Source organism: Nomascus leucogenys, chromosome 8 (genome assembly GCF_006542625.1).
Source record: "Nomascus leucogenys isolate Asia chromosome 8, Asia_NLE_v1, whole genome shotgun sequence".
Classification (NCBI taxonomy): Eukaryota; Metazoa; Chordata; class Mammalia; order Primates; family Hylobatidae; genus Nomascus; species Nomascus leucogenys.
Genome location: NC_044388.1, coordinates 113,069,314 through 113,097,311, shown reverse-complemented (window position 1 = coordinate 113,097,311; position 27,998 = coordinate 113,069,314). Strand labels below are relative to the sequence as shown.

The 27,998-nt window shown below is 58.9% G+C and overlaps 2 protein-coding genes across 2 annotated transcripts; both read right to left on the bottom strand.

Moving 5' to 3' along the window:
• Positions 1–4,373, bottom strand: TOR4A (torsin family 4 member A). The gene is made up of 2 exons (XM_030816500.1): positions 4,275–4,373; positions 1–3,584 (listed from the first exon to the last, which is right to left on the bottom strand). Exon 2 carries the CDS (start codon positions 3,545–3,547, stop codon positions 2,276–2,278), a length of 1,272 nt encoding a protein of 423 aa, XP_030672360.1. The 5' UTR covers positions 3,548–3,584; positions 4,275–4,373; the 3' UTR covers positions 1–2,275.
• A 4,147-nt stretch (positions 4,374–8,520) lies between these two features.
• On the bottom strand, positions 8,521–27,262 carry NELFB (negative elongation factor complex member B). Its single transcript, XM_030818289.1, has 13 exons — positions 26,949–27,262; positions 26,490–26,653; positions 26,132–26,231; positions 25,506–25,736; positions 17,976–18,161; positions 16,999–17,111; positions 15,428–15,530; positions 15,061–15,156; positions 14,254–14,396; positions 13,966–14,072; positions 9,863–10,004; positions 9,470–9,578; positions 8,521–9,307 (listed from the first exon to the last, which is right to left on the bottom strand). Exons 1-13 carry the CDS (start codon positions 27,048–27,050, stop codon positions 9,161–9,163), a joined length of 1,743 nt encoding a protein of 580 aa, XP_030674149.1. The 5' UTR covers positions 27,051–27,262; the 3' UTR covers positions 8,521–9,160.
• Positions 27,263–27,998: the final 736 nt, after the last annotated feature.

Here is a 27,998-nt window from a genome sequence, read left to right as displayed (position 1 = left end):
GGAAAGAAAGAAAGAAAGAAAAGAAAAAGAAAGAAAGAAAGAGACAAAAAAAGAAAATTTTCCCTTAGGTCTGGATCTTTTGATACAAGCGGATGCTCAGTGGGTGTTGTTGACTGACAGGTGGATGAATGGCCCACGCTTGCCGGCAGATGACACCTCCAGGTGGGTGCTCTGTGGGAAGGGGAGGTGACAGTCCTGGGAGTCCTGCCTGGGGAGCAGTGGGCACCCCAACATTCACCCATGCAGGGACTAGCAAACACACCCGCATTCTGCAGCTCTCTCTCTGTTACCACCTTGAAGCCAACGCGAAGGCCAGACCAGAGCTGGGTGTCCCTCTGTGTGGGCTCCTGGGACAGATACTCGCCTGGGAGAGGTGGGGCTCCTCCCAGCTCCTTCCCCTAGTCTTGGGGGTGGGGTGGACAGAGCTGGGCTGAACTCAGCCCCGGCTCCCAGCGCTGGCTAGCCGGTCCTGCACAGTCCCCGGAGGCAAAGGTTTCCTGGTAGCCCCCACCCCCACCTCGTGGAGCCGGACCCCTCCCCGAGACTCCAGGAGCAGCGGGAGTCCTCAGGACCCTCTGGGCAGGACGGAGCAGCCCTCTCGCCAGCGCTCCCGCCCTGGGCCCAGGACCTGCGTGCCGAGCTCGAGCTCCGGGGAGCCGCTACCATCCGCCTAGAGATCCCAGACTTTCAAGCGGCCTGAATCCCTGTCTCCATTAGACGGCCCTCGCCCCGGACCACAGACACCAACCACCAGGGCGAGAATGGATGCGAGGCGGGGGAGAGAACAGGACACCCTCCGGGGACCCGCAGGACCTCTGCTCAGGGAGCTAGCGGGTCCCCTCCAGGGACACCGGCGCTGGCGGGCGCGGTCTCCGGGCTGAGTTCAGGCCTCGGGGCCGGAGGATTCCCACTTGCCAGGGGCGCGCACCGTGTGCGCTCGACTCCGGGCTTCTGGCGCGGCCCCGCCTCCACCTTCGCGGTGCCCCCACCTCGACTGCGCCCCGCCCCGGCGTGAAACCTCCTCGCTGCCCTCTGAGCCCCTTTCGGGACCGGTCATCGCCGCCCGTGCACTCCTCCCGGCAGGCCCGGGTTGGGACTGCAGCAGGGCCGGCGGCGGGGACAGAGGCTCGAGGCGGCCTGGGGGACTCAGGGCCCAGGCGCGCGCTCCGACCCCGGCGGCCACAGAAGCCACCGGCTGGGCCGGGCGCGCCACAAGGCGGCAGCAGTGAGGCTGCCGGGTGCGTCCCAGACACCGGGTCTGCGGGAGGAGGCGAGAACCGTCCCGAGGCAACCGCCGCCCCCGAGAAGACACGGCGCAAAAGGCGCCCAAAGCACCTTCCTCTAAAGCCCCCGTGGGCGCGGTGGGCCCATCCACGGGAGGCGTCCGGGAGGGTTTCCGGGAGGCGGAGCGTGGGGAGTGGGGGGTGTGGGTCGACTGGCGTGGGGAGGGCGCTCTGCGCAGAGGGTGCGGGTGGGCGGAACTCGGGGTACAAAAGGCCCCAGGGAAAGGGAGGTCGCGCAATCGTGGTGACCAGGGGGCTGGCCACGGGCTAAGGGTCCCACGTGCGGAGAAGAGGGGGATGCGGAGCGGCCTATGCACCTCCCGCTTGCCCCGCGGGCTCTCGGTCACCCAGTGAACCCAAGCCAGGGCTGGCGGGCACGGGGTTAGGGGGTCCAGGAAGGAGGGGGAGAGGCTGCCTGAGGCGCCTCCGCCTCCGCTCCCCTCCCCTTACGATCAAGACACGCAAGCCTTGAGCTCCTGAAAACACGACCTGAGTGAGAGTTGGGGTGGGTGGAGAAGACAGCCAGGACCCCAGCACTGTTATGGTTGGCTGTGGCCTCCTCCGCGGTCATCTCCAGGGGGGCTGGAATGAGAACCCCACCCCAGCACTGAGCAACACGCGACCACCCCCAAGAGGCGGGGTCACGTCCCAGCTGTGTGACCCCGGGAACTGCTGGCCCTGAGATCATCCTTGTACCATGGGAACCCACCTCTTGGGGCCACAGGGAGAACGCACCAGACCATGCCTGGGACGCCCAGCAGGGCAATGGGCGAGTTCGGGAGGGAGGTGGCTGCTGTCCTGCCGCCCCCAGGGACAGACTCGGGACTCTGAGGCGGGTGTGGACCTGGAAGCAGAGCTCCAAGCTGATCCGCACCCACCAGCCGGGCAACCACAAATTCACTAGAAACCTCAGGGGCCTGCACCAGCCTACAAGGTCCCTGGTCGCCCTCCTACTGCCGCCATTAACCCAAACGTCCCGTCCTGCGCCTCCACTACAGGAGGTTCACCGTGGCCACCACCTGCTTGCAGCCGGTGACAGCAAACTCGCGGCCAGCCACGCGGTAGAAGCTGAGCTCCGCGGCCAGGTCCTCCGCGCGGGCCTGGTCGGGAAAGAAGCCCTCGCCCGCCATCTCGTCCCGGAAGCAGCTGACCACATCCCGCTTGTCCAGCAGCAGAAACGGCACGATGGCCGCGGCCTGCCACAGCGGATGCTCCCGGGACAGCAGAGCCAGCAGGCTGGCGCGCAGGTCTTCTTCCGCCTGCGCCGCTGCGGCCTCGGCACTGCGGAAGCCCTCGGGGCGCAGGGGCAGCGCGCGGGACGCGTTCTGCAGCACGAAGCGCGTGACCTCGGCGCCACCCGCGCCGCTGAGGAGCACATAGATGGCGTTGTGGAAGTGGTGGGAGCGCTGGGGCTGCAGGAAGCCGTGCAGCTCGTCCAGCAGCAGCCGCGGCATGAGCTCCACGTCGTCCAGCACCAAGAGTGGGGTCTTCTCCTCCGCTTCGGCCCGCGCCACCACGTCGGCCACGCGCCGCGCCAGCTCCTCGCGGCAATCCTGTGCGGCGCGCGCCTCGGGACAGTGGTGCCGCGCATGGTATTGCAGCACGAGCGCGCTGTCCTCCAGCACCGAGCGGAAGTGGCGCGCCAGCAGGCGGCCCACGTGGCTCTTGCCCACGCCACTGGGCCCGTGCAGCGCCAGGAGGAGCGGACGACTGTGCACATGCGTGGCCAGGTAGTCCCGCATCAGCGCCACGATGCGCGCTACGGCAGCGGGCTGGCCGAACACCGCGCGCTGCAGCGCTTTCTCCAGCCCATCGAGGTCATAGCGCTGCGCGTTATCGTCCAGGTTCTCGATAGCGTTGAGAACTTGGAAGCCCACGATGGCGACTAGCAGCAGCAGGCAGCGCTGCGCGCGGCTCCTGTGCTCCACGCGCGGCCGATACTTGCGCGAGGTCTCCGGGTAAAGCACCAGGCGGCTGCGCCGGCGCTTCTTGCGTGGCGTCCTGGAGGGTAGCTCCGCGGGGCCGTCGAAGGTGAAGAACTGCGGCTGGTCCAGGTCCGCGCGCGGCGCCCGGGGGCTGCAGCCCGGCCTTGGCGCCCCGGTCCCGACGTCGGGCCCCCCACCCGGCTGCAGGAGGCGCCGTTTGCGTAGGACACACACCCGGCGGCGCAGGCGGAGCACAGCGCGCACGGGCGCGATCACGCACCGGCCCGAGGCTCGGGGGGCCGCGGCAGCAGGCTCCAGGCTGGGCTGGCCGCGGTCCATGGCGCAGGAACGGCGCTCCGCATACAGGTCGCCCTCCCTGCAACGGGAAGACGGGGAGGGTCTCTGGACTCCCGCCACTGCCCTTTCCCGCGGGCCGCCGGAACCGGTCCCCCGAGTGATCTTATCCCCTGGGAGTCCCGTGGGGTGCGACCCGGGCTGCCCGTCGCGGCCTCGCCCCTCCGCAGGGCCCCGATGCAAATCTCTCGGGTCTTCCCATAAACGGCCGCGGGCCTTGAGGAAGTGGCGGGGTAGAGGCTTATCTGGTGACCGCCCCGGCTTCCTGGAGGAGTCGTCGAAGGAGTCAGTGGCCGCCGAGGCGCCCACTGGGGTGAACAGTCACCCCCGGACCCTGCCCCCGCCCGCGGCTCCCACTGGACTGGGCCATCTCCCAAGGAGGGGCCGCGGGAAGCAGAGGCCTGAGCGCCCAGGAGTTCAGAGACGCCCCCACACGCTCCAGAACACTTGGTGGGGGTCTGGCTGGAACTTACGATTTTCAGAATAGGCCCGGGCCCCGTCCCCAGGCTGAACCCAGGCCTCCCAGCCCCGACTCCAAAACTGGGGTCCTCCCAACACCCCTCCAGTGAACGAGCAGAGCAGTGCAGGGAGCCCCCCAGAAACCAGTGGAGGTGAGGCGAAAAGAAGGACAGAAAGAAAAGGCTGGTCGGAGCAAGAGAGCCACTGACTGGCAGGAACTGGCCTGGGCTCTGGGCCCCAACCCACCCCCTACCTGCGGCTGGTCCACTGCCCTCAGCTCCGGGGGCCCCTGCCTGTGCCAGACGCTGGGGCCTGAGACTCCAAGCAGGAAATGCGCCTCCCAGGGCGAGGGGGTGGGGCCAGGGGCCTCCTGGGCCAGCTCCGGCCTGGAGGGGCAGCGACACCTGCGGGTCCCCAGGGAGTTGCGGGTCAGAGCAGAGGAAGCTCTGGGGAGGTTTCCGCTTCTATGCAAAGGAAGTGAGTCAGGGGGTGCGGCCCAGGCGGGACTTAGGCTGGACGGAGGCGCCAAAGGGGGGAGGCCTGGCCGGCTTGCCCAGATCCCCTGGCCGGAGGTCACATCCCCTCTTCAGTTCTCCAGCGCTCAGAGCCCTCCTGGCTTGGTCAGGCTCAGGACACCTGGTGAGGCCGAGGGCCCCTGCTGCATGCCCTGCCCCCACCCTGGGCCCCCGCACCTCAGCCTGTCCTCCACGGCCCCCACCTCCCCCAGGTTATCCCTTCCACCTGTCACCCCACACACAGGGCTTACAGCTGGGGGGAGGGGCTCCAGGCCCTGCGTAAGCAAGCGAGGAGCAGGGCAGCAGCAGAGGGGGCGGGCAGGGTCCTCTGCCCAGCTGCATACCCCCAGTCCCTCTCTTACTACTCCTCTCCCCGGTTTTTCATTCCCCTCCTGATCCCAATCGGGGCCCCCTAAAATAGGGCTCATTGTCTTTCCTTCCCCCCTTCCTCTGTCCCCAGCCCGGAGCCCCCTGCCCAGGACAGGCCAGCACACACAGACGGAAGTTCTATCACGGAAAAAACCACGTGTGGCTCAGGGTCCCTGTGGGGGTTGGGGAACAAATTTAGAAACAACTTGGGCCGGGAGCCAGGAGCTGGAGCTCTGGGCCCTTCCCCCTGCTGGCCCGCCTGCAGGACCCTGGACTCCTCCCACCCTGGCCCAGCCTGGAAGCCGCCTTCCAAGGAGGGGCAAGGTGGCCACTCCAGCCACACCAGTGCTGCAGGCATTCAGCTCAGGACCCTGCAGTCCCAGGGACGCCCCACTCCTCCTAACAGCCAGCCGGGGCTGATGGGTTCCAGCTGTATGTTCCTCACACGCTGCACCCAACCAGAGGGACTGCATCACAGAAACATCGGTCGTGGGTTGGGGGTTTCCATTCTCTCCAGGGTATGGGGTCCACCGAACTGTCATGCTCCCCTCCAGGAGCCAGGCCTAGGGCTCCCCTCCCCTGTGCAGGGGGTGCGCGGGGGCCGCACACACCACGTGGAATGCCGGTGCTCTTTGGGCCCACTCCCCGGCCTCTGTGGGACCAGAGCGGAAAGAGGTTGGCTGTCCAGGCCCCGTGGCCCCAGCACGGAGGCTGGGGTCCTTTGGGGGCCTCAGGCTTTGAGTCTCGGTGCTTCTTCTGACAGAGACGACCCTGGAGGGGGGGCCCTCGGGCAGATGCAGGCTGACCGAGCCCTGGAAAACCTGCAGCAAAGCCTCTGCCCTGCCTCCAAGTGCACCCAAGGCTGGAGCTGCTTCTGCCAGACGCTGGCCCAGCAAATCCTCAGGGCAGAACCCTCTGCGGAAAAGGGACTCACTCAAGGGGTGCCCCAAGACCTGGCCCTATGGGTCAAAGGTGAATCTGAGCCCTGGCCCAAGGTCTCACCCCCTGCACTTTCTCCCATCTACAGGGGTGAAGGGAGCCCCAGAACCCCAGCTCCCAGGGCCATCGCCATCTCCTGTGATACCCAGGGCCACCCCCAATCACACCCATTCCCATTCCAGGCCTCCCCTCCCGCCTCCCTACCCAACTCAGTCCTGCCGCTGCGCCCGGAATTCATGTCCATCACCCACAAACACAGTCCATGTTCTCAGCCTCTGAAAGGACTTCACCCTCACTGCTTCCCCCAGCCCTCACCAGCAAGGCTGTTTTCCCCAAACCGTGGGCAGCCTCCCCACTCCTCCTCCCAAATTCCCCATAGGTCTCACTTCACCAGACGATGCCTCCCATGCCCAGGCCCTCGGTCCTCCCCCACCAAGTCCTTCTCCCTAACTTCCCAGCAGCGTCCATACCCGGTCGCTCAGGCAGCTCTGCTCTTTCTGTCCCTAAAGGCTTTCGCTACAGTAACCATGCGCCCCCGAGGCTCAGCCGTCCACTCGCGGTCCCATCCCAGTCCTTGCAGTTCACACCCTCCACCTCACCAGTCCCTCACCCACGGGCTCCTCACTCTCTGTCCTTCCCTCCCCACCCGTGGGCCTGGCACCCCCTGCAGGCACCCTGCACAGGACACGCCCGCTGCCCAGTGACCACACCAGGCACCCGGGTCCACTCACCGGCCATTCCTCCTACAGTCAAGTCCTCTCCTCGTCCTCTCCCCTGCCACTTCCCCCATCCTGCCTCCTAGCCCAAGACCTGAGAAAACGGGAGGCAGCAGCAGGGGACTCCCAGTGTCTCCTCAGTGTCACCCCAGCATCTGCGCCCACCAGCCCTCCTCTGCGGACACCCCTGCTGTGCTGAGACCCCAGCCACCTGCTCATTCAGTGACAGCCCAGCCCCTGGACCATTCTCCACTCCTCACCCTACTGGGTCATTCCCATCAGCCCAGAAACATCTATTTCTTCTATCTTTAAAAAAAACCCAGGCCGGGCGCGGTGGCTCACGCCTGTAATCCCAACACTTTGGGAGGCCAAGGCAGGCGGATCAAAACGTCAGGAGATCAAGACCATCCTGGCTAACACAGTGAAACGCCGTCTCTACTAAAAATACAAAAATTAGCTGGGCGTGGTGGCAGGCGCCTGTAGTCCCAGCTGCTGGGGGGGGCTGAGGCAGGAGAATGGCGTGAACCCGGGAGGCAGAGCTTGCAGTGAGCCAAGATTGCGCCACTGCACTCCAGCCCGGGCAACAGAGCAAGACTCCATCTCAAAAAAAAAAAAAAAGCAGAAAAAGCACGCACTCCTGGCCAAACCTGACCTTCATCCCACTCCGTAGTGCCTCTCAGCTGGGTCTCCAGGCCTCTCCTGCTTCCTCAGCTCTCCCTCCAAAGCACTGTTCCTCAGCCCCTCCTCCTCAGCCCCTCCTCCCTGGGCTGTGGGGCACCCAATCTGCTGCCAGCTGCCCCCCCAGCCCCAGCTGGCCAGGAAGGCCCACCCAGAGCACACGGCTGCTCTCCCTCACCTGGGCTGATCTGGCCCAGTCAGTAGCTCAAACACCACTCACTGTGACAGCATCCAGATCCACAACCTGGCCCCAATCTCTTCTGAGCTCCACACCCCCAAACCCACTGCATGTGCCTGTCAGACAAGCCCTTGATCTTCCCATAACAGCCCACCTGGGCAAGTTCAGAGCCCTGGACCCTTCAAGATTCCTCTGCTGCTCACACCTACCCAGGACCTGCGCCTTCCACCCACCAGCCAGGCCAGCCCCAGACACCCAGCCTCACCTGGGTCCCCAGCTCCCACCAAAGCCCTCAGGCTGGGACTTCTCCGCCTGCCCTGGGGCTCTTGAAGAGAAAGACATGACTGGATAAACTGAGGCACGGATCCGGCAGTGTAGACCACGATAAACCGAGGCACGGATCCGGCAGTGTAGACCACAAGCCCCATGCACAGGGGCAACAGAGTCCCAGGCGTCCCCGGCTCTGTCCCCGAGGATACCAGCTCGGAGACTCCCATACTGACGATATCCCAGCACCATGGGCTTGTCTCGCCCAACAGGTCCCAACCTGCTCAGCTGTGGCCTCACACTCCAGGGAGGCGAGCTCGCCAACAGGCGTCTCTGAGGACACGGTGACACCTGGCAGCCGGGCCATTGCCCCTGCATGCTATGAACTGCTACCCGGCTTTGAGGTCTCATCTGCTGGAAATGGCCCTGGCTCTGTGACTGTGACCCATGGCACATCCTGGGCCTCCAGGGTGCGCACGGGGAGGTGAGAGGTGCCCCCTGGAATCGCAGGATAAAAACAAAGCAGCTGATCTGCGTCTTAGGGGCACCAAGCCCCGAGGGTGAGGGCTTCCTGCCAACCTCCCCCAGAAATTATATCATCCTCCCCCAGATATTATATCAACCTCCCACAATTATTATATCCTCCCCCAGAAATTATATCCTTCTCCCCTATAAATTATTATATCATCCCCAGCTGCTGGTCACAGACAGGGCTGAGCAGTCCAGAGAGGCTGTGGCCCACAAAGCCCCAAGTATTGGCTCCATAGCACGAATGCCTGTGTCCATCTGAGCTGCATCCAACCCCAGGGCAGGCACAGAGATATCTCAGCCTCCACGTTTACCAAAATGCCTTTTATTTACATAAGAGAAAATCTCACCGTGTGTCCAGCTGGCCCCGTCACGCCGCTGAAGGCGGCACTGCTGGGCAAGGAGAAACAAGGCCACAGATGCACCTGGGCTTGCTCTGGCCACACCTGCGACCTGGGCTGCAGGGTGAGGTGGCTCCCTCCGCACAGGCCCCAGGACACCCACCATGGCACGGGCCAGGCTGCTGCCCCCACACAGCCTCCACGAGGTCACGGGTCCATCTCCACAACCCCAAGGCAGTAAGCAGTGAGCCTCGCTTTCGCCAGGCTGGGCCAATGAAGAGGCCCCGCCCCCACCCTCAGGCCCTGCCCTCTCCCCTTGGAAAACAGGTGGTTTTTTCCTAACCCAGGAAAACGGAAAATGAGCACACTTTCTATAGCTGTCAAAGTACAAGGAGAGGCTGTGCCCTCGGAGCCACCGCGTGGATGGCAGACGAGGTCCGGGAGCCAGCTCCAAAGAGCAGGAAGCAGGGGGCCATGACCGCAGGACAGGCCCAGCCACAGCCCTGGGGGGAAGGACTGCCCTGTACACCCAGGTCCGGGAGCCTCTTCTGGCTGAGCAGGGCTGCGACTCGGCATGGCCCCGGCGCCTGAGCAGGTCTGGAGGACCCTCAGAGCGGGGCAGGGGCGGGCACGCTGGGGAGGGGCAGCTCCAGGGCCGGCGTCTCCACGGCCTGTGCCGGGCTGGGCTTCTGGTGGTCCAGCTGTTCCAGCTTCTCGCCAAGCTGGGAGTAAAGCTCCTTCACTGCCTCTCCGCTCTGTGGGGAACCACACCATGGGGCAGGCGAGGCACATGGGCAGGCCCAGGGCACACAGGGGTGGGTGCCCACCGACCACAGGCACCGCAAGGGCAGCTTGGCAAGCACACACGGGCTGGTAGGGACCAGGTGCCTTCACACGCAGCCCCCCCGGGCACCCACCTGGCCTGTGGGCTCCAGGGCCTTCTGCAAGGCCTCCAGCTTAGACGGGGCCACCCTGGGGTGCAGGTGAATGAGGAGCCGCAGCGCGTGCCGGTGCACGTTCTCCTTCCTGGAAAAGGCCGTGCAGGGCTGGGGCAGGAGGCAGGTCCTGCTGTCTGCCCAGGCCCAGCCCGGATGCAGGTGGCCAAGGCCCCTGGAGACAGGACATGGCCAGCCTTTGGGACCCTCCCCAGCTGTGCCCAGGCACCCTGCAGGGCCACGTGCGAGCCCTGGTGCCCAACAGACCCGCCCGCGGACCCTCTGCCCCAGGCTGGGGACAGCAGCCACCTCTCAGGCTGCTACGGACAAGAGCTGAGAGGACAGAGCGGGCTGGATGGTACCCAGCAGGCCTACCTTGGAGAGGCGGTGAGGAAGAAGCCATCGAAGAGGCTGCTGCAGAAATCCTCAAGGGCAAATTCGTCAGCCAGCAGCGCAAGGTTGCCCGTGAGCAGGTGGAGGAAGATGTCGCCAAAGGCCAAGTCGCCAAAGGTCTCCACTGCAGACACAGCAGGCGTCAGCCCAGTGCCACCCACCCCGCCCACCCCAGAAGCCACCTTTGTCCTCGGAGACCTCAGAACCTACTTCTGGGGGTGCGCACATGAGAGTTCTCGGTTGTTCTGAGGTGAGAGGCACAGGGTCTCAGCAGGTGAAGAGGAGGGTGGGAGGTGGACGGGGGCAGGCGGTGGGGTGGGACCTTCAGCAGGGAAGCAGAGCTGCAGCCCGGGGACAGGAGGAGGATGGAGGGAGGAGGAGACAGAAAAATGAGGTGCTCCTCCAGTCCCAAAAGGCCTTTCCCAGCAGCCGAGCCCAGGAGAAACAAGCCTAACAAATACAGGGCTGGCGCCGGCTGCAGAGAATTCTCCCCGACTGCCAGCTACACTGAGCCACAGGAAAGAGAATGAAGCTCTTCCACATTCTTTTCTGAAGCCAGACACCAAAACACAACAAAGACAGCAAGCGTGCCCACAGACACCTCACGTCCGACCGCAGCACAGAAGCCACGGTGCATGGCAGACATTTGCCAAGAGCAAGCACAACGCCCCACACGGGGCCCCTGCAGGGAGGGAGGGCGGCCGCCTGCGGACTGATGCCTGTGGAATGATGCCAGAAGGAGCTGTGGCCAGGCCACGTGGAGGTGACGTGTGCGGACAGGTTGAGGGTGGCCTTCCTAGTATCCCGGATGGGGCCTTTCCGAGGACAGACCCAGCTGGCGCCACCTGCACCCACAGAGTGACAGAAACATTTCCAGGAGTCCCAGGCCCCCCAGGTGCCTGCCTGCCACATCTCACAGGGCCTTGGCCGGCCACATGGCCAGGTGGCCATGGGACACATGGCAGGCACACAGTCCCGACCAGGGGATCCAGCAGCAAGGCCCCACTGGGCAAATGCCCTGATTCCTCCAGGGAACCCAAGACCGTGAGACCGGAGAGGGACGGCAGCTGCATTCCCAACCCTGACGGGACCGTCCGCACAGCAGGCAGGAGACACCTGCAGAAGTGCAGCCGCTGTCAGGCAGTTGGCAGAGGAGCAGCAGTGAACCCAGCTCAGATGTGACAGTGGCCCATGGTCTGTGGTCACTGTTTTTTATGTTTTTGAGAAGAGTCTCACCCTGTCACCCAGGCTGGAGTGCAGTGGCGCAATCTCAGCTCACTGCAACCTCCACCTCCCAGGTTCAAGCGATTCTCCTGTAAAGGCATCCTTCTTTCGTAGAGATGCCTACGTCTGCAGCCTGCATGCTGTGATGTCTCAGATTTACACCCAGACATCACACTGAGAGACAGGCAGCCACACGCGGACCCCGGGGAGGTTGGAGATGGTGCTGGGTCCTCACCATACCATGCTCTTGACTTTATATTCTTTCACAAATTCCCACCACAAAATGTTAAAAAATAAACAGGAGAGAATTCTAAAAATCAACATTCATTCTTACTAGAACCCACTAAAAACTTAAGAGCAAGCATGCTCTCCCCAAATGGGACTGAAAATGCACATCCCAGCCTGTGGGGCAGCCACATACTCCGAGAAGCCGCACTTCTGGTTCCCAGCCTGTTTCTAGCCACAATCAAATGAGAGGAAGAAACAGAAGCACACGGAAAGCCTCCCGGGTGAGTCTGTCATTGTGCAAACTCCAGAGTGACTGACACAAATCCAGAAGGTGCCACGCACTGCACACTTGGCTGGGCCATGGCCTCGTGCCCCTGAGCTACACACCTGCACAGCACGTGGCTGTACCGAGTACCAGAGGCCGCTGGGACACAACGGTAACTGATTGTGTATCTAAATAGAGAAAGTGGAGTAAAAATACAGTATTGTCAGCTTATGTGACCGTGTGGTCGTATATGTGGTCCACGGTGGACAGAATGTTATGACACGTGACTGTACTGCAGTGGGCAGGCCAAGGCAAATCAAAGTTATTTATAACTATGTTCCCGGAAGTCTCAAAAAATAAACAAACCGGCTCTGCCCGGCGGCCGGCAGCCGGCAGCACGATGTCCCAATGCCCTCAAGAGCCTCCTTGAGCCTCCAGAAGGAGCGGCAGTGTTGGCGCCCGCAGAAGCCCAGGGGGTCATGTCTGCCTGCGCCGTCTAATGCCACTGTCTATGGTCATTTGTTCAAGCAACAACAGGAAACCCAGGCCCAGGCGACCCAAGCTCAGTGAGAGAGTGGCTGGGGACAGGTTAATACCCACAGGTAACTTCCTCCACAAGGAAAGCTGGAAAACGCATGCACGCACCGCCCTCAAACACACCAGCCACCGAGAAACACACTAGGCACGTGCCGTGCTGTGGACGTGTCCCCAAGTTCACCATCGGAAACCTGATCCCCAACGCAACACTGCTGAGGTTGTGAGGGCTCCGTCCTCACCAAAGCGTTCTCACTGTTAGCACAGGAGTGGGCTCCTGATAAAAGGGTAAGTTTGGCCCCCTTCTCTGTCTCCGTCTGTCTATGTCTCATCTCTAGCTCTGTCTCTCATCTGTCTCTGTCCTGTGTCTCTCATCTGTCATCTCTGTCTCTCATCTCTCTGTGTCTCTCATCTCGGTCTGTGTGTCTCTGTCTCTCATCTCGGTCTGTGTCTGTGTCTCCCCTGCCCGTGCTCTCTTGCCCTCTCTGCCTTCCACCATGGGATGACACAGCAAAAAGCCCCGGCCACATGCAGGCCCCTTGACCTTGGACTTCCCATCTCAGCCCGCAGAACTGGGAGAAGTCCCTGCTCTTTGTTTTTTTTGAGACGGAGTCTCACTCTGTCGCCCAGGCTGGAGTGCAACAGTGCGATCTCCACTCACTGCAACCTCCACTTCCCAGGTTCAAGGGATTCTCCTGCCTCAGCCTCCCAAGTAGCTGAGATTACAGGCACCCACCACCGTGTCCGACCAATTTTTGTATTTTTTTTAGTAGAGACAGGGTTTCACCATGTTGGCCAGACTGGTCTCGAACTCCTGACCTCGTGATCCGCCCGCCTCAGCCTCCCAAAGCACTGGGATGACAGGCCTGAGCCACCGTGCCCGGCCGTCCCTGCCCTTTCTACACTACTCAGTCTCAAGTCTCTGTTACAGCAGCATAATGTGGACTAAGACAGCAAACCCCAGACAAGGCCTGAGTCAGCAAGGAAGAGCCCAGGGTCTGTGTCACAGTGGGTACCGCAAGGCTAAAGAGGCCCCGTCTCCCATGGGACCCGCAGCAGGCTAAGGAGGCCCCGTCTCCCATGGGACCTGCAGCTCTACTTTTGAAGGCGCCCATTTGGACCCTTCCTCTTCTTCCTGGCTTGCAACAACCCCTCCCCCGTCAAGGCCCCCAGGAGGAAGTGGGCCTGTCACCACCTGGGGTGGGCAACTGGGACAGGGGATCTCTCTCCCTCCCCTTTGCTCCATCCTCTGAGCACCTAAGAGGTCCCAAACCCCTCTCCAGTTAGGAGGAAATAAAGACAGCTCTTGCATCACCTTTTTGTGGGAAAGCACAAAGCTGAACTTCCTCTCCCTTTCCTAGTAAACTACAGACAAAAGTAAAAGTGAAAACGAGGCTGGGAGCGGTGGCTCACGCCTGTCATCCCAGCACTTTGGGAGGCTGAGGCGGGCGGAAGTCAGGAGTTCAAGACCAGCCCAACCAACATGGAGAAACCCCGTCTCTATTAAAAATACAAAAATTAGCCTGGCGTGGTGGCACGCGCCTGTAATCCCAGCTACTCAGGAGGGTGAGGCACGAGAAATCACTTGAACCTGCGAGGCAGGGGCTGCAGTGAGCTGAGGTCGCACCACTGCACTCCAGCCTGGGCGACAGATTAAGACTCCATCTCAAAAAAAAAAAAAAAAAAAAAAAGTGAAAACAAAGCTAGCAAAGTTGGAGGTAGGCTCGGGAGACAGGGCAGCTCCTGGGGGCCCTGGGGCCTGCACCCGGGGCAGGATTGCATGCGGCAGCTGCCGCAGGGAAGGCACAGCCAGGCACCGCCCGTCAGGACTTACCCAGCCCCGGCAGCAGGCGGAGGAGCGCATTCTTGTTCCTCTGCTTGGTGATGTGCAGGACGTAGTACAGCCCCACCTCGCAGGCCATGCGCTGCTCCTGCAGAAACCTGTGCCCAGGGCGCCATCAGCCCCACCTCAGCCCCCACACCGACCCCTGCCCACCCGAGGCAGCCCCCTGGGCAACAGTGCCATCCCTGCGCCACGGCCACCCCTGCACCACGGCCACCCCTGCACCACGGCCACCCTTGCACCACGGCCACCCCTGCACCATGGCCCCACAGCCCGTACTTAGTGAAACTTTCAGGAAGGGTGTTTGGATATGAGACTGGGGCTTTCTCCTCAGCCGGAAGTTTCTGGTCCACATTGAAAGTGTAGTCATCCACCAGGAAGGACATGAGCATCGGCAGGAACCTGGTGATGAGCTCCACCTCCTACAAGGAGGGAGGCCATGAGCGGGCCCGGGCCCCGCCCCACCCCACCCTGACGTGACACACACCCTGCCCCTGGCCCTCCCACTCCCCCAAATACCTCACCAACCCTCCCTCCTCTCCAGGTCTCCAGGTCCCTCTTTCCACCTCCCGAGTCCCCCACCCAGGCCATCTCCTCAAACCCCCTTCTGGGTCTGGACCCACATGGAGTAGTCACCACCTATGGCCAGCCATGGTCCACAGAGATACCCCAGAACCAGCCATGGTCCACGGAGACACCCCAGAACCAGCCACTGTCCATGGAGACACCCCCAGAACCAGCCACTGTCCACAGAGACACCCCAGAACCAGCCACGGTCCACGGAGACACTCCAGAACCAGCCACTGTCCACAGAGACACCCCAGAACCAGCCAGCCACGGTCCACGGAGACACCCCAGAACCAGCCACGGTCCATGGAGACACCCCAGAACCAGCCATGGTCCACGGAGACACCCCAGAACTCCCCTGGTGGGCATTTTCCCAAAAGGAAGGTGGGCACCTCCAGGCAGGAATCTTTGGGACCAAAGGGGCCTCCACAATCACCTTGCTAGCACCTCCCCCTCCACCCCACTTCCAGCCCACAACCCCTCGTGGGAAATTGGCAGCCCCCACAGGAGGCTCGTTACCATCTTGGGCTCCTTGAAGACCTGGCTGTCGATCATGTCCCAGGCTCCCTGGCCCAGCGCCAGCAGCCGGAGCAGCAGCAGGAGGTCGGGGCTGTCCTGTAGGGAAGATGGGCTCAGTGCCTCTCCCAGGCAGCTGTGTCCTGGCCATGGAGCTCCTCTGACCCTACTCGTTACTCAGGAGGGTGTCTGGTGCCCATGGCCAGGACCACACGACTGCGATCACCAGCCCCGCACACGGGGTGAAACCCAGCCTCACAGCCAGGAAGCACATGCCTCTATCTGGGCCACCGTCCACATCCCCGACCACCAGAGCGGCCGGCAGGGTGGCCACATGGCCCCAACAGCTGCTGGCCAAGCCCACACTCACCCTGGGCAGTGTCTCCTGGCCGACCAGCTCCTGCAGGTGCCTGACAGTGCTCAGTGCCAGCGTGTTGATGGCGAAGGGGTCACACAGGATCATGGACAGGTCCCTGGAAGGAGGCCGCCTTGGCGTTAATGTGACGCCTGTTGCCCCTCCCTTCAGTGGCACAGGCCTCAGGAGGGGTGGCCTAGGCTGAATTCAGGACTGGCAGTGGGTGCCCATCACATGCTGGGTTTCTTAAAAAAAGCTTAAGGATGGCCGGGCGCGGTGGCTCACGCCTGTAATCCCAGCACTTTGGGAAGCCGAGGCGGATGGATCACCAGGTCAGGAGATTGAGACCAGCCTGGCTAACAAAGTGAAACCCTATCTCTAAAAATACAAAAAATTAGCCGGGTGTGGTGGCGGGTGCCTGTAGTCCCAGCTACTCGGGAGGCTGAGGCAGGAGAATCACTTGAACCCGGGAGGCAGAGCTTGCAGTGAGTAAGGATCGCGCCACTGCACTCCAGCCTGGGCAAGAGGGCGAGTCTCCGTCTCAAAAAAAAAAAAAGCTTAAGGTTTGCAATTTGTCCTTAACATATTCAAAGATCTTTCAAATTAAAAAGTTAAAAAAACAAACAAAAAAAAGGCTGGGTGTGGTGGCTCACGCCTGTAATCCCAGCACTTCGGGATGCTGAGGCTGGTGGATTGCTTGTTTGAGACCAGCCTGGGCAAGGTGGTGAAATCCCATCTCTACTAAAGATAACAAAAATCGGCCAGGCGCAGCGGTGTGTGCCTGTAATCCCAGCACTTCGGGAGGCTGAGACAGCAGAATCAATGCCCAGGAGGTTGAGGGAGACTGTACCACTGCACTAAAGCCTGGGTGACAGAGACCTTGTCTCAGAAAAAAAAAAAAAAAAAAAAAAAAAAAGAAAGAAAAAAGTGGCAAAGGCAGGGCCAAGCAGCACTGTGTCTATACACCAGCCAGAGGATGCTGGAAAGCAAATGCCAGTAGATGCCCCTCAGCTCAGAGGCTGACCCCACGCCGCTGCAGACACCAGACCCCAGCCCCTGGGCCCGGCTCCAGAATGCAGAATTGAGGAGGGAGACTTTGCTACCCACACACATCCCAACAACCATGTCCCTAAGCTGTGGGCCAGCAGTGCCCGGCATAGCTCTATTGAAACATCCAGGCCAGGCACGGTGGCGCATGCCTGTAATCCCAACACTTTGGAAGGCTGAGGCGGGTGGATCACCTGAGGTCAGGAGTTCAAGACCAGCCTGGCCAACATGGCGAAACCCTGTCTCTACTAAAAAACACAAAAATTACCTGGGCGCAGTGGCGCGTGCCTGTAATCCCAGCTACTTGGGAGGCTGAGGCAGGAGAATGGCTTAAGCCTGGGAGGCGGAGGTTGCAGTGAGCAGAGATTGCACCATTGCACTCCATCCTGGGCTACAGAACGAGACTCTGTCTCGAAAAAAACAAAAGAAAAAGCAACATCCGGGAATAAACGCCTGCTACCCACGACAAAACACGGCGAGCGCAGACCGGATTCGCACAGGGCCCTGAGGGGCAGAGGCCTCGTGGAGCTGACCCTCACCCCAGCACCTGCTCCTGGCCCTTCTTGACTCCATCGAGAAACCCCTGCAGCTCCCGCGCCCTCTTGCTGTCCACGAACCGCTCTCGGATGCAGGCGTCCAGGCACCAGGTGAACTGCAAGGAGGAAGCACGGTCGGGACCAGCCCAAACCTCCCAGGACGACCAGAGACCCAGGCCCCAAACACAGCCCCAGGCCCTGGCCTCTTGTTCAATCATAGCTGCTTTGAGGGGGCAGCGGGCACCAGTCATCCTGATGGTGCAGTGTTCCCCACACCTCCTGGCCAAAGCAGCAGCGTCAGGACAGCGGTGGAGAAAGTGATGATGTTTCTTTCCAAAAAGGGACTCTCTCATGGCACCCTGAGTATGGGGGTGGCCACTGCAGCACTCCAAACAATGGAAGCCTCGGAGGGTGACTCCAGAGTCCCGGAAAGATGGTCCCGGGGCTGGAGGGTCCGTATGAAGGGACACCCCATTCCTAGAGCACCCGGGACCTGGCCAGCAAGCAGCCCCCAGGGTTCTGGGGAAGGGGAGGGCCATGGGCCAGGGGGAAAGATGGGAGGAAGCTGGGGCAATGGTCAAGGTCCAGCCCATAGGTCATACAGCCCTCAGGAACAGAGAAAGGGCTGGATGGGGCAAGGGAGTCCCCGGGAACGGCCAGGTCTCTGGCTCAGATGCAGGGGACTAGCCTCCTTCCCCCATCAGGGTCTGGAGAGGAGCCAAAGGGCCAGCACACAGGACAGAAAGACCATAGCCCAGGAAACAGGCTTGGGAGAGAAGGGCGCCCAGGTGGTCCCCAGCCCAGCCAAACCCACAGAGAGGAGAGGAGCCAGGAGGGCCAGGGGGAAGGAGGGAGGGAGGGCAGCGCTACCTTCAGGAGAGTGGGGGGGAGGAGGGAGGGCTGGGGAGTGGGGGGGAAGGAGGGAGGGAGGGCAGTGCTACCCTCAGGAGGGCAGGGGGAAGGAGGGAGGGCAGTGCTACCTTGTGGCACGGGTCCACGGTGCAGATCTCACCCACGTCCAGGTCGTGCAGGGACATGAGCAGCTCAGCCCGAAGCGTGCAGTAGTGCACATTCCGCGTGCGCAGAAAGAGCGTGCGCAGAAACTGCAGCACCATGTCATACAGCTTCACGTTCTTCCCCACCATCTGCGTCAGCCGCTGCACCACCTGCAGCAAGAAGCACCGTCAGGCCCCAGGACCCTCCTGGGCTCCACCACAGACACAGGGACGTCACACCTAGCGACAGCGCGGCCCTCTCTCCGGACATCTGTCCTTCCTACTTTTTGGCAGAAAACATTCCCTCCTCTCATTAAATATTGGCACCCAGTCTGATGGTAGCAGGTTCTGTTATTTTTATTTTTTTTATTACTTTTTTTGAGACAAGGCCTTGCTCTGTTGCCCAGGCTCAAGTGCACTGGTGCAACTGTGGCTGACTGCAGCCCTGACCTCCTGGGCTCAAGTGATCCTCGTGCCTCAGCCTCCCAAGCAGCTGGGACTACAATTGCATGCCAGGACACCCAACTGTGGGCGGCAAGCCACCCAGGTGCCGAGGCAAGAGACCGAGAGCACAAGCTGTTCCGGTGTAATAAAATACATAAGAATAGTTATACTACAGATCATAGATATGATTATATTTGAATATTAATTATTAGCTTGTAGAAATTATTCTTTATTCCAGTATTATAATAATCCTCGCTCTACAATCATAATCTAGGAAAAACCAGGCCATATAGAGATAGGAGCTGAGGGGACATAGAAGTGATCAGAAGACAAGAGTTCAAGCCTTCTGTTACACCCAGACAGGGCCACTAGAGGGCTCCTTGGTCTAGCGGTAACGCCAGCGTCTGGGAAAACGCCTGTTGCCAAGCGGACCGTGATCTAGAGGTAGCGTCAGTGTCAAGGAAAAACACCTGCTACTTAGCAGACAGGGAAAGGGAGTCTCCCTGGGGGAGTTTAGAGAAGACTCTGCTCCTCCACCTCTTGAGGGCCTGACATCAGTCAGACCCGCCCACAGTTATCCGGAGGCCTAACCGTCTCCCTGTGATGCTGTGCTGCAGTGGTCACGCTCCTAGTCCACCTTCATGTTCCATCCTGTACACCTGGCTCTGCCTTTTAGATAGCAGTAGCAAAATTAGTGAAAGTACTGAAAGTCTCTGATATGCAAAAATAATGGCATAAACTGTTTCTCTCTCTCCTCTCTCTCTGCCTAGGCTGCCAGGCAGGGAAGGGCCCCCTGTCCAGTGGACACGTGACCCATGTGACCTTACCTATCACTGGAGATGGCTCACACTCCTTACCCTGCCCCTTTGTCTTGTATCCAATAAATATCAGAGCAGCCTGGCATTCGGGGCCACTACCAGTCTCCACGTCTTGGTGGTAATGGTCCCCTGGGCCCAGCTGTCTTTTATCTTTGTCTTGTGTCTTTACTTCTACAATCTCTCATCTCTGCACACGGGGAGAAAAAACCCACCGACCCTGTGGGGCTGGTCCCTACACCCAACCAATTTTTTTTTTCTTTTTTAGAGACGGAGTCTTGCGCTGTCACCCAGGCTAGAGTGCAATGGCAAGATCTCGGTTCACTGCAACCTCCACCTCCCGGATTCAAGCTATTCTCCTGTCTCAGCCTCCTAAGAAGTTGGGATTACAGGCACTGGCCGCCACGCCTGACTAATTTTTTGTATTGTAGTAGAGACGGGGTTTCACCATGTTGCCCGGGCTGGTCTTGAACTTCTGAGCTCAGGTGATGCACCCGCCTCGGCCTCCCAAAGTGCTAGGATTGCAGGTGTGAGCCACACATCTGACCCAGTTTAACTTTTTTTTTTTTGGGAACCAAGTCGCGCTGTCACCCAGGCTGGAGTGCAGTGGCGCGATCTCAGCTCACTGCAAGCTCCGCCTCCCGGATTCACGACATTCTCCTGCCTCAGCCTCCCGAGCAGCTAGGACTACAGGTACCCACCACCACACCTGGCTTAATTTTTCGTATTTTTAGTAGATGGGGTTTCACCATGTTAGCCAGGATGGTCTCGATCTCCTGACCTCATGATCCATCCACCTTGACCTCCCAAAGTGCAGGAATTACGGGCGTGAGCCACTGCGCCCAGCTTTTTTTTTTTTTTTTTTTGCAACTGAGTCTCACTCTGTTGCCTAGTACAGTGGCACAATCTTGGCTCACTGCAACCTCCGCCTCCCGGGTTGAAGTGATTCTCCTGCCTCAGCCTCTTGAGTAGCTGGGATTACAGGTGCATACCACCACGTCTGGTTAATTTTTGTATTTTTAGTAGAGATGGGTTTTTACCATGTTGGTCAGGCTGGTCTCGAACTCCTGACCTTGTGATCCACCCACCTCAGCCTCCCAAAGTGCTGCTGGGATTATAGGTGTGAGCCACCACGCCTGGACTAATTTAACTTTTTCTTTTTTTTTTTTTTTTTTTGAGACAGAGTCTCGCTCTGTCGCCCAGGCTGGAGCGCAGTGGCGCAATCTCGGCTCACTGCAAGCTCCGCCTCCTGGGTTCACGCCATTCTCCTGCCTCAGCCTCCCAAGTAGCTGGGACTACAGGCGCCCACCACCACGCCCGGCTAATTTTTTGTATTTTTAGTAGAGACGGGGTTTCACCGTGGTCTCAATTTCCTGACCTCGTGATCCGCCCACCTCGGCCTCCCAAAGTGCTGGGATTACAGGCATGAGCCACCACACCTGGCCTAATTTAACTTTTTAAAAGAGAATCAGGCTGGGTACGGTGGCTCATGCCTGTAATTGCAGCAAATTAGGAGGCCAAGGTGGGTGGATTACCTGAGGCCAGGAGTTCAAGAACAGCCTGGCCAACATGGTGAAACCCCATCTCTACTAAAAATACAAACATTAGTCGGGCGTGGTGGTGGGCGCCTGTAATCCCAGCTACTCGGGAAGTTGGGGCAGGAGAATCACTTGAACCTGGGAGACTGAGGTTGTAGTGAGCCGAGAGAGATCACGCCACTGCACTCCAGCCTGGGCAACAGAAGGAGACTACATCTTAAAAAAGTAAAATAAAATAAAATAAAATAAAACAAAATATAAAATTAAATTAAAATAAAATAAATAAAAAATAAAAATTAAATAAATTTTTAAAATTAAAAAAATTAATAAAATAAAATAGCCGGGCCCAGTGGCTCACACCCATCGGGCTCAGTGGCTCACACCCATAATCCCAGCACTTTGGGAGGCCAAGGCGGGTGGATCACGAGGTCAGGAGATCGAGACCATCCTGGCTAACATGGTGAAACCCTGCCTCTACTAAAAATACAAAAAAAAATAGCTGGGCATGGTGGTGGGCGCCTGTAGTCCCAGCTACTAGGGAGGCTGAGGCAGGAGAATGGAGTGAACTCAGGAGGCGGAGCTTGCCGTGAGCCGAGATTGCGCCACTGCACTCCAGCCTGGGCAACAGAGCGAGATTCTGTCTCAGAAATAAAATAAAATAAAATAAATAAATAAAAATAGAAATAGGCCGGGTGCGGTGGTTCACGCCTATAATGCCAGCACTTTGGGAGGCCGAAGCGGGTGGATCACAAGGTCAGGAGATGAAGACCATCCTGGCTAACACGGTGAAACCCCGTCTCTACTAAAAAAAAAAAAAAATACAAAAAATTAGCCGGGCGTGGTGGCAGTCGCCTGTAGTCCCAGCTACTTGGAAGGCTGAGGCAGGAGAATGGAGTGAACCTGGGAGGCGGAGCTTGCAGTGAGCCGAGATCGTGCCACTGCACTCCAGCCTGGGCGACAGAGCAAGACCCTGTCTCAAAAAAATAATAATAATAAATAATAATAAAAATATAATAAATTTAAAAAATAATAAAATTATATATATATATATATATATATATATATATATAAAATAAAATAATAGGCCCGGCACGGTGGCTCACGCTTGTAATCCCAGCACTTATGGGAGGCTGAGGCGGGCGGATCACGAGGTCAGGAGATCGAGACCACGGTGAAATCCCGTCTCTACTAAAAATACAAAAAGTTAGCCGGGCGTGGTGGCGGGCACCTGTAGTCCCAGCTACTCGGAGAGGCTGAGGCAGGAGAATGGCGTGAACCCGGGAGGAGGAGCTTGCAGTGAGCCGAGATTGCGCCACTGCACTCCAGCCTGGGCGACAGAGCGAGACTCCGTCTCGAAAAAATAAATAAATAAATAAATAAAAATAAAAATAAAATATATAAAATAAAAATAAAAGAGAATCAACCTAGGACTAAGCTAACCAGGCAAGTCCCTCACAGACAGAATCAGTATAGGCAGCACCAAGTCACCAGAAGACACAGGGAATAGGAGGAAGGCCTGGGAAATGCAGAGCACCCCACAGTTAGCAGAGAGGTCCAAGGGCTCTGTCTGACAGCAATGGAACAAGAATCAGGCCCATGGAGGACCTAACTGGAAATAAACAAACAGGGAAGGGAGGACAGAGGTGGCACTAGCCACCCCCAACAAGCCTGCTGCTGCCTGTGCACGTGGTCAGGAACCACGGCCCGAAGGGAACCCAGAGCCACACTAACCGCTCAGCATTTGAAGTGCAGTAGTTCAGATGGGCTCTAAACGTGAAAGACTCACCAGGTTTCAAATCTTAGTGATCCTCCCGCAAAAAGCATTATAGCTCAATATTTTTTTTTCCTTTTGAGACAGGGTCTCTCACTCTGTCGCCCAGGTTGGAGTGCAGTGGCTCAATCATACCTCACTGCAGCCTCAATATCCGGGGCCTAAGCAATCCTGCTTCGGCCTCCTGAGTAGTTGAGACAACAGGTATGTACCACCATGCTTAGCTAAACTTTTTTTCTTGTAGAAACAAGGTCTCCCTTTGGTCTTTAACTACTAAGCTCAAGCGATCCTCCCGCCTCCACCTCCCAAAGTACTAGGAGTACAGGCGTGAGCCACTGTACCTAGCCCAATGTTTCGCATGAATTACACGCTGAAAGATAATATTTTGGATATACTGGACCAAAGAAAACATTAATGAAGTTGATGTCACTTTTTTTTTCTTAATGTGGATACTGAAAAATCTTAACTTATAGTTCCCTTTTTCCACTGAACGGTGCTAGTTTAAAGTTGGTTAGGGCCAGGTGCAGTAGCCCACACTTGTAATCCCAGAACTTTGGGAGGCCAAGGCGGGCGGGTCACCTGAGGTCAGGAGTTCGAGACCAGCCTGGTCAACATGGTGAAACCCTGTCTGTACTAAACAAAAAAATACAAAAATTAGCCAGGCATGGTGGGGTGCACCTGTAGTCTCAGCTACTCAAGAGGCCGAGCCAGGAGAATCGCTTGAACTCAGGAGGCAGAGGTTGCAGTGAGCCGAGATCAAGGCACTGCACTCCAGTCTGGGTGACAGAGCAAGACTCTGTCTCAAAAAAAAAAAAATTGGCTAATTAAAAAATCTCACAACCAGTTGCGGTTGCTCACACCTATAATCCCAGCACTTCAGGAGGCCGAGGTGTGCAGATTACTTGAGCCCAGGAGTTCGAGACCAGCCTGGGCAACACAGCGAAACACCACCTCTACAAAAAATATATAAATTAGCCAGGCATGGTGTCACACACCGGTGGTCCCAGCTACTTAGGAGACTGAGGTAGGAGGATTGCTTGAGTCCAGGAGGTCGAGGCTGCAGTGAGCCATGATCACGCCACTGTACTCCAACCTGGGTGACAGTGAGACCCTGTCTCAAAAAAAAAAAAAAAAAAACACAAACCCCAAGAAATCTCGGCTAGGCGTGGTGCCTCACGTCCATAATCCCAGCACTTTAGAAGGCTGATGTGGGAGGATCGCTTCAGCCCAGGAGTTCAAGGTCAGCCTGAGCAACATAGCCAGACCCTATCTCTACAAAAAAAAATTTTTTTTAATTAGCCCAAGTGTGGTGGCATGTGCCTGTGGTCCCAGCTACTCAGGAAGATCGCTTTAGCTCAGGAGGTCAAAGCTGCAGTGGGCCGTGATCACGCCACTACACTCCAGCCTGTGCAACAGAGTGAGACCCTGTCACTTAAAAAAGAATAAAAAGAAAAAAAGCCGGGCTCGGTGGCTCACGCCTGTAATCCCAGCACTTTGGGAGGCAGAGGCAGGTGGATCACGAGTTCAGGAGATCATCGAGACCATCCTGGCTAACACAATGAAACCCCGTCTCTACTAAAAATATAAAAAATTAGCCAGGCTTGGTGGCACGCGTCTGTAGTCCCAGCTACTCGGGAGGCTGAGGCAGGAGAATCGCTTCAACCCAGGAGGTAGAAGTTGCAATAAGCTGAGATTGCACCACTGCACTCCAGCCTGGGTGACAGAGCAAGACTCCGTCTCAAAAAAAAAAAAAACAGAAAAAAAAAAAGGGCCAGGCAGAGTGACTCATGCCTATAATCCCAGCAATTTGGGAAGCCGGCCGGGTGCAGTGGCTCACGCCTGTAATCCCAGCACTTTGGGAGGCTGAGGTGGGTGGATCACAAGGTCAGGTGATCGAGACCATCCTGGCTAACACGGTGAAACCCCGTCTCTACTAAAAATACAAAAAATTAGCTGGGCGTGGTGGCAGGCGCCCGTAGTCCCAGCTACTCGGGAGGCTGAGGCAAGAGAATGGCGTGAACCCGGGAGGTGGAGGTTGCAGTGAGCCGAGATTGTGCCATTGCACTCCAGCCTGGGTGACAGAGCGAGACTCTGTCTCAAAAAAAAAAAAAAAAAATTGGGAAGCCAAGGCAGGCGTATCACTTGAGCTCAGAAGTTCGAGACCAGCCTGGCAAACATGATGATACTAAAAATACAAAAATTAGCTGGGCATGATGGCACATGCCTATAATCCCAGCTACTGCGGTGGCTGAGGCAGAAGAATAGCTTGAACCTGGGAGGCAGAGGCTGCAGCGAACCGAGATCACACCATTGCACTTCAGCCTGGGTGATGAGAGTGAAACTCTCCTCTCAAAAAAAAAACAGACAAAAAGGGCCGGGTGCAGTGGCTCACATCTGTAATCCCAGCATTTTGGGAGGCTGAGGCAGGTAGATCACGGGACCAGGAGATAGAGACCATCCTGTCTAACACAGTGAAATGCCGGCTCTACTAAAAATACAAAAAATTAGCCAGGCATGGTGGAGGGCGCCTGTAGTCCCAGCTACTTGGGAGACTGAGGCAGGAGAATGGAGTGAACCCGGGAGGCGGAGCTTGCAGGGAGCCAAGATCACGCCACTGCATTCCAGCCTGGGTAACAGAGCAAAACTCCATCTCAAAAAAAAAAAAAAAAAAAAAGTAGGGGAGGGGGAATGCTGTAACTTCACATCAGGGGCCCTTCTGCAGATTTTAAATGTTGTCCATAAATCACTTTAACGAAAAGTAAAATACAAACAGAAAAACAACCAACTTTCTTTCCAGCACCTGTACAAGCCAGCCCTCCCCCACCACCCAGCCAAGAAGCAGAACCACCCAACCATTCACAGGGCAGCAGAGTGCTGATCCCCAGCAGCTGAAGGGGCTAGCCATGGAATCCCCATGCCCCACCCTGCACACGGCCTGTCCCCTCACCTCGCCCTGGCGCCTGGTCTTGGGGGAAGGACTGAAGAAGTTGTGCAGGACAGAGAGCTCTGTACTGAAGAGAGCGCTCTCCTTCTCCAGGATGTACTGCTTCAGCAGTGGGGAAACCTCGTCCCCAAAGAGGGCCTGGTTGTCTTGCCAGATCTGCCGCTTCACCTCCACAGCGCAGGCTCGATACAGCTCCTTGTCAGCCATAACTAGCTTCAGTTTTTTCTCAGGAACCTACATGACACCACAGGCTGCCTGTGAGTGGCACCTGTGTCCCTGGGTCTCCTTCAAGACAAGCCCATAGGCCTCAGCCCCCCAGAGACGACCTCGAGTAAGCCCCACCCCATAGGGCACCTATGACTGGTTCCCCGGCCCCAGCAGGTTCAGGGAGACATGCTAAATATCAACAGCTCTTTCCTAGGAAGGGCCCCACACCCCAACTCCAGTGCTAAGGTTCAGTCTCCACGCGGCTCATGTGGGAGAAGCCAGCACAGAGCTCACCATGGACAGCACGCGGGCAGGCAGCATAGGAAGCTCCCGAAACTAGGCGGCCACCGGAACTTCCACTAACCAAGGGCATGAGGGTGGGCGGACGGTCCAAGCCATCAGGGTTAGGGTTAGGGCCCTACCTTGGGCAAGTGCTTCATGACGCACATCACCACGGGCTGCAGGGACGGCATCTTCACCAGAGAAAAGCTCTTCTCCAGAAGGTCTTCCAACTTCTTGTACCTGGAACAACTCACAGGATTGATAGTGCAGCGATGCACCAAATCACAGCAGCTATCTGCTTGTCCCCACACAGATAACAGCTACCAGGACAAGCCTCCACGCGCAGAACACATGGGTCAAGGGGTCACTCAGACACAGGCCCAGGCCACCTCTGGGAGCAAGGATATGGAGCCAAAAGGACCATAAATGCCCCTGAGTCGATCCGAGGCTGAGAGGCCTGCTGCACATCTCACCTGCCCACCCCTCCCGCTAACCCACCTTTCCTCAGCCTTCCCCTCCGAAGCGATGGCTGACACTCGCTCCAGCAGCTTGTCCCGCAGCTCATCGAACACCGACTGGTGGAACTCCAGCCGCGGCGTCCCGTGCAGGTCCAAGAAGGGGAGGGCTGACTGAAGAGAGGGAAGCAGCACGCCATTCTCTGTCTGAGAAAGCCAAGAGAAACCTCAAACGCAGCCCAGTGCGCCCGGGCACCCCGAGGTCCTGAGAGAACAGGGAGGCACGAACCCAGGTGTTCCCAGCCGTGCTGGAGGTAACCGCAGCCACCGAAAGCCACCCAGCCGTCCAGCAAAGGGGTGCTGGCCCCGGACTCCACCCCCAGAACAGGACTCAGCCACCAGCAGAAAGCCGGAAAACTTCCGGCGCCTCCGCCAGGCCCGACTCCCAAGCAGGCGGCCCGGCCCTCGCACTGGGCTCCCCCCGCCCCGGGGGCCGCCCCACCTGGAACTGCTCGATGGCCTTGAGCGGCTCCGTGCAGTTGGTCAGGGTCTCCTTCAGGTCCTCGCCGTTGGCCACGCCCAGGTCCTGTAGCCCCGCAAACATGGCCGAGACCCCGGCCACCGCCCGGCTAGGCGCCCCATCCCCAGCCCGCTCCCCCGGCGCCGCCGCAGACGCCCCGGAAGCCCGCTCCGCCGGGCCTCGGGGGCCGCCCGAGCCGCGCTCCCCGGCGCCCTCCAGCTCGGCCAGGTTCCGCGCGCGTCCCGCAGCCGCCCACTTCCGCCCCGCACCGCCCAGGTCCACCCGCCAAGCGGCCCCCAGGAAACACCGCCGGGGCCGCGCGCAGGTTCCTGGGAACAGCTCCCTCACCCGGCACGAGAGGCCCCGCCCAGCCAGCCCAGCGCGCATGCGCCCGCCAGGTCCCGCCCGCGCCCGGGGTTTCTGGCCGAAGAGGGCGGGTTGAGAGCGTGGGGGTCTGACGCAGGGTCCGCCTGCTCCGGGAACGGACGTCATCTCAGCCGAGTGAATTTCGTCTGCATAAGCGTGGAAAACGCTCTTGCAGATCTCGCGGCAGCCACGCGTCGCCGGGACGTTTTGCAGGGGGTTGAGCTCCCCGCCCCTCTGCCCCGCAGGGGCCGGACACAGGCGCAGACTCCCTCCTGAGCGTGGCTTCCTCTGCGTGAAACGGGCACGAAACTCACCCCAGCGCTGTCGCCAAGACTGAGATCTGAGCGCCTTCAGGGGGCCGGGGCCTGGCGGAGACCGGGCCCGCAGCGGGAGCGCGAGCGACGGCCGCCCTCCCCGGTACCGGGAGGCTGTGGCGCCCACCGAGCTCCGCGGAGCCGTGGAGAGTCCAGGTTCCACAGTGTCTCTTCTCATCCCAAGCGGGTGGGCTCCCTGGGCCTCCCCGCCTCTCCAGCCCGCCGCCCTCCGCGCCAAGCACCTTACACACACCCTCTCTCTTTTCGGTCTCCGCTGCTGAGATTTTCTCTAGAAATTTCTTTCCCGCTGCCCAGCAAACTGTTGCTCTTCCTTGAAGGCTTCTTCCTCCAC